The 16902-nt window shown below is 44.6% G+C and overlaps 1 protein-coding gene across 2 annotated transcripts in view; it reads right to left on the reverse strand.

Moving 5' to 3' along the window:
• Positions 1-16902, reverse strand: part of magi3a (membrane associated guanylate kinase, WW and PDZ domain containing 3a) — a 129407-nt gene that overhangs the window by 49640 nt on the left and 62865 nt on the right. For both annotated transcript variants that reach the window (XM_010901601.4, XM_010901603.3), the window contains exon 3: positions 7352-7468. In XM_010901601.4, the coding sequence (XP_010899903.1) occupies positions 7352-7468 (117 nt within the window). The remainder of the gene's footprint in view (positions 1-7351; positions 7469-16902) is intronic.

Here is a 16902-nt window from a genome sequence, read left to right on the forward strand (position 1 = left end):
GCCAGAATGGGGCATATCAACCTGAATATGAGAACAGAAGGGACAGATATTCCCTATTATGATGCCGTAGCGTGGTGAAGCGGTCTACGTTTGCGGTTAACAGCTGTCATGCCCTTCCACTCGGTCTCCCTCTACAGACTGGTTTAGTACCGAGCCTGTTCCAAGCATCTTGCCATTGAAACAGTAAAAAAACAACATTGGAAATATACATTTTTACAGTAAAACAAACAATCAAAGCTTCAAGTCTTCTTTGATATGCCTCTAGCAGATGTGCACACCTGGATTTGGGCAAAATCTCTTTGTGAATTCTGTCAAGCTCTGTCAGATTTGATGGGGAGCATTGGTGAATCTTTAGATCTCCCCGCAGATGTTTAACGGGGTTCAAGTCCATATTTTGGTTGATTTGGTTTTTATGAGGACCTCTGTATTATGCACTGTTCATACTTCCCTCAATCGTGACCCATCTCCCAGTCCCTGTCGCTACAAAGCATCCCCATAGCATGATGCTCATACCACCATCCTTCACCGTAGGGATGGTGATGAGACCTACTTGGTTTTTGCCAGATGTAGTGCTTGGCAATCAGGTCTAATAGCTTGACTTTGGTCCAATCATATCAGAGAATACTTTTCACCATGCTTTCAGAGTCCTTCAGGAGCATGTCATTTGCCTTTTACTTACGAGTTTCCTCCCTCTAGCCACTCTACAATAAAGATTTATGGAGTGCCGCAGAGATGGTTGTCATTTTGGCAGGTTCGGAAACTCTGTCAGAGTGGCCAGTTGGTTCTTGTTCACGTCACTAACCAAGGCCCTATCTGCCCGGTTATTTAGTTTGGCCGGATGTCCCGCTCAAGTTTTGGTGGTTTCAAACTTCTATCTCAGAGGTCTATGGAGATTTCCTTGGACTTCCTGTCTTAGCTTTTCTCTGCCATGAACTGTGAAGTCTGGGATCCACAGATGGCAAATCTAGTTTTAGATGCATGAATGATGATCAAAGTGATCCATTTCAGCACAGTTTTGAGCGTCATGGCAATGGGTCTGAAAAGCTGTGTACATGAGATATTTCATATTTTCATTTACTGGTGTATTGTGTGTAGATTGATGGCAAAAAAGTTTTTTAATCACAAATGAAGTCCATAATCAAATCAATCAAAATGTATTTATAAAGCCCTTTTTACATCAGCAGATGTCATAAAGTGCTTTTACAAAACACCTGGACTTAAACCCCAAGGATCAAACAACAGTAGTGTTGAATTTCATGCCCATAACAACAAAATGTGGAGAAAGTGAATGAGTCTGAATACTTTCCTAAGGCATCGTATATCCTGACACCATTCTCTCTGTGTTCATCTCCCAATCAGCCTCCATGGAGTGAATTTCATGCCCATAACAACAAAATGTGGAGAAAGTGAATGAGTCTGAATACTTTCCTAAGGCATCGTATATCCTGACACCATTCTCTCTGTGTTCATCTCCCAATCAGCCTCCATGGAGATAGGGCAGTACCACGACAGATATACTATCTAGAGGATAAGAGAGGGAACCACAAAGTTCAGCCATGCTTCAAGGATTACGTGGTGATTCGGACCCCAGGCCCTGGCTCCCCTTCCTTCCTGTCCTGCCCTTTTTCTCTCTTCGTCCTTTGTAGCAAAGTTTAATGATGCCGCTGCCTGTGTTCAGAGGATGACTGGGGAGAAGTCAAGAACTCGCAGCTGCCATTCAGACTGTAATGAGGAAATGCAGAGCGCGGCCAAGCAACTGGATCCCAGTGAGAGAGACCATTCAGACTCCCTCTGCACTGTGGAAGGCCATCGTTGGAGTCACACCGCTCTCTGCACAGTGGAAGGCCATTTACATAACCACTAATTTCAAATGTTTTCTTTAAATATTTAATTCTGATCTACAGTGGATATAAAAAGTCTACACACCCCTGTTAAAATGCCAGGTTCCTGTGATGTGACCTATAACATGAACAATTCAATTGAAATTGATCTTTGAGGGAGAAAAATAAAAATAAAAAAGTCATAATAACCTGGATGCATAAGTGTGCACACCCTTAAACTAATACTTTGTTGAAGCACCTTTAGATTTTTGGGTATGAGTCTATCAGCATGGCACATCTTGACATGGCAATATTTGCCATGTGAAGCGCTCCAAATCTGTCAGATTGCGAGGACATCTCCTGTGCACAGCCCTCTTCAGATCACCCCACAGATGTTCAATTGGATTCAGGTACGGGCTCTGGCTGGGCCATTCCAAAATGTTATTCTTCTGGTGAAGCAATGCTTTTGTGCTTTTGGATGTGTGCTTTTGGTCATTGTTGTGCTGAAGGGTGAACTTCCTCGTCATCTTCAGCTTTCTAACAGACGGGTGAAGGTTTTGTGCCAAAATTGCCTAGTATTTGGAACTGTTCATAATTCCTTCCACCCTGACTAAGGCCCCGGTTCCAGCTGAAGAAAAACAGCCCCAAAGCATGATGCTGCCACCACCATGCTTTACTGTGGGTATGGTGTTCTTTGGGTGATGTGCAGTGTTGTTTTTGCAACAAACATCTTTTGGAATTAGCCAAAAAGTTCAACCTTGGTTTTATCAGACCATAACATTTTCCCACATACTTTTAGGAGACTTGATGTTTGTTTTGCAAACTTCAGCCGGGCTTAGATGTTTTTTTTTTGTAAGAAAAGGCTTCCATCTTGCCACCCTACCCCATAGCCTATGCATATGAAGAATACGGGAGATTGTTGTCACATGTAGCACACAGCCAGTACTTGCCAGAAATTCCTGCAGTACCTTTAATGTTGCGGTAGGCCTCTTGGAAGCCTCCCTGACCAGTTTTCTCCTCATCTTCTCATCAATTTTGGAGGGACATCCAGTTGTTGGCAATGTCTCTGTTGTGCAATATTTTCTCCACTTGATGATGATGACTGTCTTCACTGTGTTCCATGGTATATCTAATGCTTGGAAGTTCTTTTGTACCCTTCTCCTGACGGATATATTTCAACAATGAGATCCCTCTGATGCTTTGGAAGCTCTCTGCAGACCATGGCTTTTGCTCTGAGATGCAACTAAGAGAATGTCAGAGTCACTTTAAATGATGTCAGGAGTGTAATGACTTCTATTTAACATGAGTTTGAATGTGATTGGTTCATGCGGAGGGTGTATAAGAGGGTGTGCACACTTATGCAACCAGGTTATTGTTTTAAATTTTTCTCCCCTCAAAGATTTCAGTTTGTTTTTCAATTGAATTGTTCACATTATAGGTCACATTAAAAGTGGAAAAGGTTCTGACATGATTTATCTTTGTTTTATTCTTTTACATCACAAAATCTGGCATTTTACCAGGGGTGTGTAGACTTTAAATCCACTGTATAGCCGGCAATATAAAAATATCTGCAATTACTTAGGCAAGAAACAAGCTGAAAAATACCAGGGCCAGAAGAGACTGATGCACGTAGAAATCTCTTTGGTTAGTCTTATGAATATGACATTCAGAAGCTGGGCTACGACCTTCTAAAGTAGTGGAGATAAAGACAGTTATAATTGATTGGGATGTAATTCTATAGAACGTGTTGGACTGTTGGTATCAATTTATCTAACCACTTTCTGTATAAGAGATTATCTGTAATTAAACTGAGATTTCATATAAAAGATAAAATATATTTGCTAGACAAATGCCAGTGGGTTGACATTTTTCTTATGTGAAAAAAAGGACCAGGAGGAAAGAAGGTTGGTAAACCTTTCTGAAACCTCTCTAGAACGTGTCAACTAGGAATTATCATGACATTAATGACAGCACAATTGTGAAACATCTGGCCGATATATGTTTCTATAACAAAATCTAAAACTAAAATATATAAAATCACATTGTATGAGTAATTAAGTAATTAATTTGCATTTTATTGCATGACATAAGTATTTGATACATCAGAAAAGCATAACTTAATATTTTGTACAGACACATTTGTTTGCAATTACAGAGATCATACGTTTCCTGTAGTTCTTGACCAGGTTTGCACACACTGCAGCAGGGATTTTGGCCCACTCCTCCATACAGACCTTCTCCAGATCCTTCAGGTTTCGGCACTGTGGCTGGGCAATATGGACTTTCAGCTCCCTCCAAAGATTTTCTATTGGGTTCAGGTCTGGGGACTGGCTAGGCCACTCCAGGACATTGAGATGCTTCTTACGGAGCCACTCCTTAGTTTCCCTGGCTGTGTGTTTCGGGTCGTTGTTATGCAGAAAGACCCAGCCACGACCTATCTTCAATGCTCTTACTGAGGGAAGGAGGTTGTCTGCCAAGATCTCCAGATACATGGCCCCATCCATTCTCCCTCAATAAGGTGCAGTCGTCGTGTCCCCTTTGCAGAAAAGCATCCCCAAAGAATGATGTTTCCACCTCCATGCTTCACGGCTGGGATGGTGTTCTTGGGGTTGTACTCATCCTTCTTCTTCCTCCAAATACGGCGAGTGGAGTTTAGACCAAAAAGCTCTATTTTTGTCTCATCAGACCACATGACCTTCTCCCATTCCTCCTCTGGATCATCCTGATGCTCAGTGGCAAACTTCAGACAGGCCTGGACATGCGCTGGCTTGAACAGGGGGACCTTGCGTGCGCTGCAGGGTTTTAATCCATGACGGCGTAGTGTGTTACTAATGGTTTACTTTGAGACTGTGGTCCCAGCTCTCTTCAGGTCATTCACCAGGTCCTGCTGTGTAGTTCTGGGCTGATCTCTCACCTTCCTCATGATCATTGATGCCCCACGAGGTGAGAACTTGCATGCAGCCCCAGACCGAGGGAGATTGACCGTCATCTTGAACTTCTTCCATTTTCTAATAATTGCGCCAACAGTTGTTGCCTTCTCACCAAGCTGCTTGCCTATTGTCCTGTAGCCCATCCCAGCCTTGTGCATGTCTACAGTTTTATCCCTGATGTCCACACACTCAATCAAACAGACTCCAACCTCTCCACAATGGCCAAGACCAGAGAGCTGTTAGACAGCTCTCTGGTCTTGGCCATTGTGGAGAGGTTGGAGTCTGTTTGATTGAGTGTGTGGACAGGTGTCATTTATAGGGGTAACGAGTTCAAACAGGTGCACTTAATACAGGTAATGAGTGGAGAACAGGAGGGCTTCTTAAAGATAAATTGACAGGTCTGTGAGAGACGGAATTCTTACTGGTTGGTAGGTGATCAAATACTTATGTCATGCAATAAAATGCAAATTAATTATTAAAAAAATCATACAATGTGATTTTCTGGATTTTTGTTTTAGATTCCGTCACTCACAGTTGAAGTGTACATATGATAAAAAATTACAGACTTCTACATGCTTTGTAAGTGGGAAAACCTGCAAAATCGGCAGTGTTTCAAATACTTGTTCTCCCCACTGTACATTGCAGTACTATGCTGCACTCTGCTCATCCCCCAGCATCTACTGGGACCATATCATCTGTAAATACTTATAATTACAGTGCAGGATATACTCTCATATCCCACCAATTCTCCCGACTTACCACCATCACTATCATCCCCAACTGCATAATTGCAGGTGTACTTTTAGAACTTTTAGGTGAACATAGAATGTTTGTATTGTGTCCCTACAGTACATGTTGTTTTAATGATGTGTGCATTTACTCTGTGATTAAAGGGGATTGGGATCCTTCTCAGGGGCGGCAGTTTGCTTCAATAATACAGTGTACCAATGTACAGCAATAGTAAACACATATCGAAATGAGCAGCATTACAGTCTACCATGAATCACTGTTTCAATACAGTAAAAACACATCAAAATGAGCAGCATAAGACTCTCTGGAGCCCTTGCTGTAGTGTACTTCCCCACAGAACTGTTATGGACTTTTTTTTTTTTTCATTAAGCACTATTTACCATAAATGTCTCCAGGAGTGTTTATAACCCCTCATGATTTACATACTGAAAACATTAACAATGCATTGACTAATGAAACTGACAGACTGAACTGATATACGGGTTCCATCCAGCGAAAAAGAACATTAGCAATTTATTTTGTTGCCTGTTACTCCTAATTATTCATCAGCCTTATATTTCCACATGAGAGACACTGCTGTTCAGGAGACATGGAATGGCTCTTCCTCCAAAACAAAATCACAAATGAGAAACTTTTTAAATGCAAATTAAAACGTGACTCAAAAAGATAATAAATTAGTCCCGTAACGTTAATAAATTGTGAAATGGAGAGTAATTGCTATCTAATTTGGAAGAGTAGCAAAGCAAATCTGCACGTTGCACTTTGAATCCCGGCAATTGGCCCTTTTGTCCATTTGACAATCACTAAAGGGATATAAAAAAAAAAGCTTTTCCACATCACGTATTTATCCGAGTTAAAAGGATCAGAGTGGGTGGATGAAGCCTAGAGTTGGCAGCACTGTTAAACACCTTAGAAGAACAAATTACTAACACAGGTTTTATTGGAAATATAAATAAAAAAAAAACTATTACACACGTATCATATTCTGGACATTAACTTTCAAGGCAAATTAGTATTTAAAACTGGAGTGCGATATCTCCTAACTTGTCTATCAAAGAGTGATTATGCGTGTGAAGTGCCAAAAGGAAAAACAAGGAAAGAGAGACAGAGATGGAATGATGACTGACAAGTCACACATCTTCTCAACTCTACCTAAATCCCTCTATCCATCAATCAGTCAAACAACACAGATGCTGTGGAAAGATCTCATAAATGCCAAACATTGTGTTCTCATGGTAGAAATACCATGGCCTTCTGAGAACAAGCAAACTGATCAACTGATTAAAGGGGCTACATGCATTTATGGAGATAAAAAACAAATGTCACTGTATGTAACAATTAATTATTGGAAAATGACAAATGCCTCACTACATTTTACATTTTAGCATTTTAGCAGAAGCTCTTACGCAGAGCAAATTACACGAGTAACAGTAAAGTTAATGAGTTTACTTAAATTACCCTCAAAACAGGGGCTTTGTTATGTGTCTGCTTTCTTACTGCTATGGCACTGCAGGTTGATGGGCTGTGGTTGGTTGATGGGAGTGCATTCAGCTGCCTTGAGTAGACCAATAGGGTAAGATGACAGCATGTTAACCAATAAGGAAATGAGGTGATAAAGAATGTTGGTACTACATGTTTGGAAAATGAGACGGTACTGCATAGTGTCTGTAGATTGGCCAGCAAAACACCAGAGAGGAGGTTTCCTTCACTGGCCAGCTGATGTGAGAAACTAGACGGCCAGTAAAGTGGCCAGCAGTCCGGAAATGTAAACATGTATTAATGGAACACTGTACACAGAGAGCCCTGGGTGAAAACGGAGGCGGGGACAAAGACTGGGCCAGTCCTACTCACAAGGAATGGTGCGCAGGTACAGATTGTCCCTGATCACTTGCTGGAGCTTGTGGTCCAGCGAGCCTTTCTGGAACTGCAGACTGAGGTAGTGACGCAGGTCCGTGTTCAGCACCTTGCCTGGAGGACAGCAGGACAACACACACGGGTCAGCACAGGATTACACTGAGGGAGCATTTAGGACTTCTGAAGACAACACCGCCAGTGGGGGAATGAAATAGACCTATTGTCACTTTTAAAACAACATCAACAATATGATAGCCGCTGGTGATTGCGGCAGACAGTGCGCGATTCCAGTTTAAAAACATAGCTGGGCTGTGTGACGGCATTGTGTGACAGGGGCACTACAGGGATGGAGTAAAGGGGCTTAAGCTTCATTGGTAGATAATAATGTGGTTAAATCATGAAATATCCAGATGAATACAGGAGAACCTTACAACGGCTGGCAGTGGAACTGAGGAGCAACAGAGGTTCAGGCGGAGTTCGAGGAAGGGGAATTCAGACATTCCCCTCAAACTGAGAGATGGAGAGAGAGAGAGGCCATATCCCCTGGTGAGCAGCAGCTCAGAGTCCAGCGGTTTGTTGTTTAAAGGAATGTGTGTGTGTGTGTGTGTGTGTGTGTGTTTGTGTGGTTACTGTAAAAGTCTGAATGATCAGTTTGGCTACTTGCAACATACCTAGTGTACATGAGATGGGATCTGCAAACAAAATCTGTTCAGAACAACCAATTGAAAAGAACCAATCTAAAATGTTTATGTAGCCTACACATGATTTTCAATATTAATCCTGACTGGGGAATAGATCCATTTTTAGCATCACGAAGACCGTGCCGTAGGAACAGGCCTGGCTGGCTCAGTGGTGTATGCACAGGCATCAAGGGGTGTTGTGGCGAGATCGCCCACCTCTCTCATGAATAAATGAAATCAAAACAAGTCGCTCTGATTCGTCCCCCAGGGTGATGAAAAGGACTGCCCACTGAGATGGCAGATTAGCTGCGTGCCATTGGTTGGCTAAGACACATACTGATACACTAACTGTCCCCAGGAGGCTCAAAGGACAGTATGTGTAGAATTGATTAGTGTGGGCACTGTTAAAGAAGTCAATAAACGTAAATACTTTATTAGATGATAATTGGATTAAAATGGTTATTAGAGCGTTTTTCCAGCGCAACCACACACACTGGAAGAATCTACAGACAGCTAGTGAGAGTTGAATAATGTGACCAAAAAAACGGAAATGCCTTACTTACTCTGTTGAGCACTGAGCTGGCACATCAGTAATTGCTGACGCATACAGCATATGTCAAATATAAAAGTATTTAATACAAACGGTATCTTCCCAGAATGACAAGTAATGTTAATGTTGTGTTAAGGGAGTGTTCAATACTGCATGGTAAAGGCAGTGACAACAATGGCCCAAAGAAAAATGTGTCTTTACACACTGAGAGTCTATAGGCATTTCAGTGGCACAACGAATGCCAGGAATTTGGGTCAGAGAAACAAAGCCATCTCGGTCATGCAACTGATCTGGTGAACCTCAATTCTGTGGTCACATGTTCCCAGAAAGCTATTCTACATATTATGACCTAAGGAACCACATTTGTACTCACAGAGCTGAGCCCATAAGCTCCTCCCCCAGGTCGGCACAGTTCCCATGTTAGGTGATGGGGGGGGGATCTTTCTCCCCCACCATGGGAATTTGTCCTGGAACCATTTCCCCACGCACCCACAAATGTGTTTTTCTATCCTTTTGGAAGCATGAAAGCCTAACCCAGAAATCCATATTCGCCACCCTGTAACCCAAAACCAGGGGTATTCAGCTGTTATCGTACAAGGGCCAGGGCCTGCTGGTTTTCTGTTCTACCTCATCTTTAACTGCAGCCACCTGGCTATCCAGGGTCCCAGATTGGAGGATGGCCATAAAGAAAATAAGTGGCCCCTGGCCTACACTGTTCCTAACTGTGACCACAACCTGAACGTCAATAACAAACTGTATGCCTAAACCTAACCTAGCCCTAACACCAAACCCTAAAGCTAACCGATAACGCCTGAACCTAAAAGTAATTCATCCCAATTCAGACATTATGCCCAATGGTACGTTTTACCGTAAACATAACCCCTAAGACAGAAATCCTTTCTTTCCCAGCAAAGACCTGCCAAAAAAACATATTGTGGGGAATGATTTCTCAGGTTTTAACATCTATGAACACACAGACTTAGAAGAAAAAAGAAGAATAGTATGGACAGTGGAAATGTTATCATTGAATTAAAGAGCTGAAGAATGCCGAGGCACACTCTCTGAATTACATTTATATTTTAGTCGTTTAGCAGACACTCTTATCCAGATTTCTGTCATGATAATAATGTCCGGATTCGCCTGAGTGGTCCACATCTTGATAGGAACCAGTTTAGAAAGTCCGCTCCCAAAAGCCTGTGAGTTTTAATGTCAGATAAAGTATCAAGGCTGGAAATTACTTGCTCATTAAATAAGAGTAAGAAGTAATAGGAATTAAATTACCAAGATTTACAGAGCTAAGCCTCAGTCTGTACTGTGCGGCATCACGGGAAGGGACTCTAGTAACAATACTATAGATTGCCAAATGGGTGTGGCCAACTAACAGATTTTGACTGCTAGTTACCTCACCAGTTGTTACATAGCATGTGAAACATAGCATGTTATTTCTTTCTGTCACTGTTTACACGACATATGACCCTTCGTGGCCCAGCTGTCAGGTAGCATCAGCTCAATCTGTCATATCTCTGGAGATAACACACACACACACTATGCTGTTAGGCGGCAGGCATCGCTGGAGAGCCGGGCTCCTATTGAACACAATGGGCTCGCCTCATCATCTAGGCTCTGGAGCGGTGGACGGAGTGGACGAAGTGAGAGAGAAGAATGATGACGCAATGCCACATGGGATGGGAACTAACCCCTAGCCTCCAAAACTCACTCCCATCAGCATCATTCTCGCTCTTAATCAAAGACTGATGGGTCCAGCCTATCCCCCAGGACTGCTCATTTTCAGAACCATCTGTGAGGTAACCTCCCGTCTAGCAATCAGCCTCCCAGCTCTCGTTCTTCACTCCCATAGCTCTTCGGTATCTTCTGTCCTCACTTCACTGGCCCCCTGCCTCATCACCCTAGATCCGAACCATTTAACAGAAGGACCAGACTCAGTCCTTAAACGCTGCCATCAGTCTGGAGTCTTCGGTTCCATCAAACACCAGCCTTTGCAGAGATAGCAGAGGTAATATTAGAAAACGGGGGGGGGGGGGGGGGGGGGGTTCGATCAATTTCAGGGGACTAATTACGGGGGATTGACTGTATGGACAAATAAGGACACACTCGCTCCCTCAGGCCACAAAACACACACCATCCTCAGCTCCAGTGGACCCTTGTGCTAACCAACGAAAATATTAAAATCAATCATTTCCAGCACACAGTGAGGCTTACTTCTGAATCTGAAAAGGTCTGAAAGGGCGAGAGGCCACATGGAGAGTTAGCAGCCACCAGAGGGTCTTTAATGAGGCCAGACTTTGCTTGTGGGCCAGCCTTAGTACCATCTAATTTGTACATCATTAAAGAAATGCTACAATCCCAGGGTCACCAAACGGATGCCCACTGGCTCTCCACCGTGGGGCAGACTGACACCCTAACAAACCCCATCACACCCGGTCACCTTCCGGCTAAGTGTCCGGAACAAATAATCAAATGGCCACTTCTCTGGGTCAGAGTGTAGATGAGACTGGCTTGTCGGAATCCATCTGTGTAAAGTAAATTAGCTTCTATGGAGAAGCACAAGTGAGATGGAGATGACTGACAGAATGAGGGCCGGCCTTATACTGTGATTAGGAGGGCTCACAGTTAGCTGGGCTCCTGTAGGGGTCCAATTAAAGGCTTTCCCTCTGCAGGGGCCAGTTTGCGCTGAGCAGACAGGGGATTGCTGTTGATTCATCTCATCGTGCACAGCTGGCTCAAGCCAATGACCAGGACTCTGGGGTATGCAGATGCAGGGAGGGGTCATGTTTTTGAGCTCAGACCTCGGTCAGAGAGGTCACAATGTAGCGGCCACAGCATGACGGCAGTCCATCAGAGTACAGAGAAATCTAGTGGATGGCTGGGCCAGAAGGAACGTAGAAAAGAATAATAAGGACCTCCTTTACATACAACACAGGGTGTCTTGGTCTTGGCGGGGCCTCTAAAACGGGACACAGCGTTGGTAGGAATGAGGACAGTATTACATCATGTGTCCAGAGAAGGATTTCCTCATCTACTAAAGTAGTGGTTCCCAACCAGGGGTACGAGGACCCCTGGGGGTACTGGACCTATCAACAGCGGGTACTTGAGAACACTCATGACACCATAGGCGTTCTGGTAAAATTAATATGAGGCGGTACTTCAGGGGTTATCAGAGCAAGGCAATTGAAAAAGGTTGGGAAACACTGTACTAAAGGATATACAAAGGCATTCATTCAGCCTGTGCTGTAGTTATTTTTAATGTCACAAGCTTTTAATAGCAAAAGCAATCATCATCATTACACTTTGCAATGGAAACAGATGGCTTCTCCTCAGTGCTTAGCTGTTAGCGTCCGCTAATACGGCGTACACTCACTCTCAGCAGAGGATGACCAGCTAGCTTGTTAACGCTGGCTTCCCTCCCTGTGTAATACCGAAACCCTTATCGTGGACCCAAAGCTTCTGATTGGTTTAGTACTGTTTTAATCTAGTTGGCGGTGGAGAGCTTCGGTCCCCTCGTTAGTTATTAGTTGGTTGCCTTGTAGACAGTAACAGTGCTAAGGAGAAGCAGACGGCTTAATGTGTGTGGGAGTCGTCTTGATGACTTATGGTCTCCCCTCAGCCGGGGCTCATTTGGGGGATGCCAATATTGCTTTGTGACTAGAGCTCCTGTCCTCTAAAACAACAGACTTCACTGGGAGCCGTTTAAATGAAACAATGACTGGCCCTGTGGAAGAGGAAAAACAGCATGTTGTTGTGTTGCAAGGATGGTTATGGTGGAGCACTGACTGCCTGTTGCCCCCCGGTGCCAAGCGGTCTGTCGGTGACGGCCGGACCCGGTCCGCCGGGCCACAGGGAAGCACACCACCTCGCTACAGGGATCAACCCTGTGATCTACAATGACCGTAACATGCAGAGAAAAGGCCTAATTTTGCCTGGCGATGGAGATGTCTCTCAGAAGCACATGTCAGCTTCCTGCTTGGTCCATACCCAGGATGAAAGACGGAGCAACAGAGATGAGGGGGGCGGGGTCTTTTATCTCAGCATGAAGCCTCTAATGTCTGTTGGCCTCCAGTCGGATCTGGGGAATGGGGCTTCCCTTAAACCAAAGGCCTGTGTGGTCAGGGGTTTGATGACCCATACACCCTACTGTTAACTGTTTCTTGGGTGGCCAACAACACTTTATAAGGATGGAAGACTGTTGGGAGATCAAAGCAGAGCTATCTCCTCTGCCATATTTCAGACATCCTTCAGAGTCATCTTTGTACCCAAGCTACCTCCCTTGGAGAGGCCAGAGAAATGACGAGCGGCTCTCAGAAGGATATGATATAGGCATACAATAGGGAAAAAGGGTAAAGTTTTCACTTGATATTTTACACAGCTTTTGAGTTTGGACATTTCAATCTCTATTTTGTAAAAGCATCCAACTTCGAAAGATGATATCATAGCGAACCAAAGGACACTCCATTTCTAACCATCAATGGTCAATTCAAGCTGTTAGTGGAATCTGGAATGTGACAGGCAGAACCCCAAGAGAGGAGAAACATGGAGACTAAGTAAAACCCCAGCAAGATGGGGTGTGTGTATGCGTGGGTACGTGTCTGACCACAATGCATTGAGGGGACTTCGTATGTCCTATACCCTCACTATAGCATTTCCAATATGGCAAATTCATTAGGAGACCGTTATTGTGTTTAAAGAGACACAGGAGCCTCGTCCCACCTCCCCAGTGCCTTGAGTCCATCACTTGGAGGATCGCGTGTGGATGCATGTGGTCATGTGTGGACATGGGTGAATGTGTGTGGTCATATGTGGACGCGTGTGGTCATATGTGGACATGTGTGAATGTGTGTGGACGCGTGTGGACATATGTGGATGCGTGTGGTCATATGTGGATGCGTGTGGTCATATGTGGACGCGTGTGGTCATATGTGGACGCGTGTGGTCATATGTGGACGCGTGTGGTCATATGTGGACGTGAAGTTGTAGTGGGATGCTGAAACATAGGCTGTGGAGGTGTGCGTCACCATTTGTAGTGTTGACCTCAGGCACGAGACTCACATGAGGAGAGGCGCAGTGTGAATGTGACTACCTGTCTCTCAGTGTGGTATCATCAGGCTGAGTAAGCTGTGAGATGGAGAGCGAGTGATGTCCGTGTGTGTGCATGCGTGCGTGTGTGTGTGTGTGTGTGCACGTGCGCGCCTGAGATCCACAAACACTGTCCTTGTCCTCGCCGTGCAGTGCAGCGAAGTGCTGCCTGATGCATGCCTCCACTCACACCTCACCTCCTCCACCTCGTGGAGGTCAGCTCAGCAGCGACGACTGCCTCCGCGGGGACATGAACCACTCTCCTACATTACAGACATCCATCATCCCTGGAGCCCCGGGTAAAGGCGACAGCGAGCACACTCCTGTCATAGAAACCAGGCGGCTGACGGGGGCCCGGCCTCGGTCAACAGTACCACAGAAATGAAGACGGACTCCCCCGCCTGCATCCATTTCCACCCTGTGTCAGGGTTAGGGAGAGATGGTGTGTGAGGGATGATTGGGGCCCAGAGCCCCTCCTTGAAGTAGGGTGTAGCGTGATGGGGGGGGGGGGAGTGAAGCCGATAAGCACTGCTCAGCCAGCGGACACTGGCATTTAGCTTATGATTTTCTCGGTTTCCCTTTGAAGGCTTGCACCGCCAGACTCGATAAACCCCGCAGCACACACCAGACCAGGAGGGGACCGGACAGACCAAGCAGATTAGTCATTCTGAACGATAGATGAAATAGGTCTACTTAGGAAACACAAGTTATATCGGACAGCACAGAGAAAACCCAGAATAACTGAGCAGACCAAAAAAAATCTGAAAGTCTGGTGAGTAACTATTTAGCTGTTTTGCAGTCCGTTTGGTGCCGTTTGAGTGAGTCTGAGGCAAATCCTTTGGTATTCACAACTGAACAGATGCTGGTGATATAAATAATTTCACATGACGAGTGATGGACGGACAAGGCTGGATGAGGGGATCAAAGCAGTAAGGAACATCTGGGCTTTTGTTTTCCACGTGTTTTGGTTGATCAGCACATTCACTCATTGGAGAAAGTCAGCAAACGCTGGACCTCCAGGTCAGGGCGCAGAGTTGATCATAAACAGTATTAAGTTTCAAACACACAGCGTTCAGTGCTTCGCCTTGTCTTGGCTTAAGCCAGAGCCATTGTTATTGTATGATGTCATTGATAGCTCAGTGTCATGGGTAGGTCCAGGGTCATGGTCGACAGACTGATTAACTCCGTGTGTTATGCTCATGGCATGCCGAGCTGGGCTAAATCAGCCCTGTGTCATATACAGCCTAAAAATCTCCTTCATCAAACAGGCCCAAACCACTCCGATTCAGTTGACAGTAACATTACATGGTACCTAGTGTTCAGTCCAGGGGTCGTCCATTGACATACTGTACGTTCCTCCCCTACGGTCATATAAATACATTCCTCAATGCCAAATCTCACACACACACGCACGCATGACTGAGAGATATGGTTCTCAATGTAAAACGGTAACAAAATGATGTTGCATAACACCCATGGTATGAGTAGATATAGATATCTGAATTGAAGTACACAGGGTTCACAGCCACATCAAGCCAAAATCACATGAAATTCCTAAAAACTGTTGTTGACGGAAATCTGTCTGAAAAAGGGATACAAAGCCATTTCTAAGGCTCTGGGGCTAAACCAAACCACAGTCACAACCATATTGTCCAAACAGAGAATGTTTGGGACAGTAGAGAATCTTCCCAGCTCCAAGAGCAAGTCGCACAATCATTCAGGAAAAAAAACCTGGAACAGCATCTATCTCCAGGCCTCTGTTACCTCAGCTAAGGCCAGGTCAGAGTTCAGGTCATGACTCCACCATGAAAAAGACACTGGGCGAAATGGGATTCATAGCAGAAACCACTGCTCACAGAAAACATGAAGGCTCATCTTGAGTTTGCCAAAAAGCATAGGATAACCCTCAAGAGTTCTAGAACAATGTTCTATGGACAGCGGAGTTAAAAGTGGAACTTTTTGGGAAACACCATTAGGTCTGGAAAAAGCCAAACACCGCATTTCACACTAAGAGCCTCATACCAACAGTCAAGAATGGCGATGGCAGTGTCATGGTTTGGGGATGCCGCATCAGGAACTGGATGTCCAGACCCAACAGAGATGTGGTGGCAGGACCTGAAACAAGCAGTACATGCTAGAAAAACCACAAATGCCATAGAATTAAAGAAGTTCTAAATGGATGAGTGGGACAGAATTCCTCTACCGACTGATCAATAACTACAAGAAGCGTTTGGTTGCAGTCATTGCTGCATAAGTTGTTGTAAACAGTTATTGAGTCCAAATCGGGCAAATCTTTAGCACCAGGCGTTGCATAAGTATATATATCTATTGTTTCTTCATTAAGTGTAGCTTGAAGTGACTGGCATAGGGGCTGAGGTTCAACTGTTAGGCCTCGTTGTGTCGTCAGAAAAAACAGAAGCTCAGTTTCCAAACGCATTCTGTCTTTGTCTACCCCCACACTCCCTTTGCAACTCCTCAGCCATTCCCAGGCCCAAAGCAAGCAAACTGGCTGTAGAGCGGTACGGAAACAGATGCTATTATGCACGCTGTTCTAGCACAGCTCATCAGAGCGACCAACTGCGTGTTGATTAGTATTAATCTGGTATTGTAATTGAAAATCAGGGATTGTGCAGCGCCAACACAGTGTCTCAGTCTCTCTAATGAATCTAAAAGGACGGCCCGGCCTCCCGACAGAGCCCCCGCACTCAGTTACCATGGGAGACCAAGGTACTGCTGGCCCGGGTTGGATAGACTAATATTTAGCCCCAGATGACAGTTGTGCAATTTATTCAGTTAACATTTGAATGGTTATGATTTAAGTAGCGCCAATACAGTGTTGAATATGAAATCTGGTCTTTGTCTCTGTGAATGAGTCTCAGACTCTGGAGGCTTGTATTTGTCTAGCAGGGAACATCGTGACAGGTAGAGCATGTGTCTGCGCGTGTGTTCCACAGAAAAGACCATCTCTCCCTTAATAAACCCCTCTATCTAGCTCACCTCTAACTCTCTGCCCAACATCTCTGTCCACCCCTCGGTTTTTCTCCTTTGTCCTAATTCCCTCACTCTTGCCATCACTCTGGGTGTCTGAGTCAAATCATTCCTTTAGCTCTCTGTGCTAATCCGACTGGGTGATATTTGTAGGGGAAGAGGATTATGTTGTAGAGGCTGTATGAATTTCACCACAGTTCCCTCACACCTAATTAAATTCATAATTGTCTTCCAAATGG

Source organism: Esox lucius, chromosome 12, assembly GCF_011004845.1.
Source record: "Esox lucius isolate fEsoLuc1 chromosome 12, fEsoLuc1.pri, whole genome shotgun sequence".
NCBI lineage: Eukaryota > Metazoa > Chordata > Actinopteri > Esociformes > Esocidae > Esox > Esox lucius.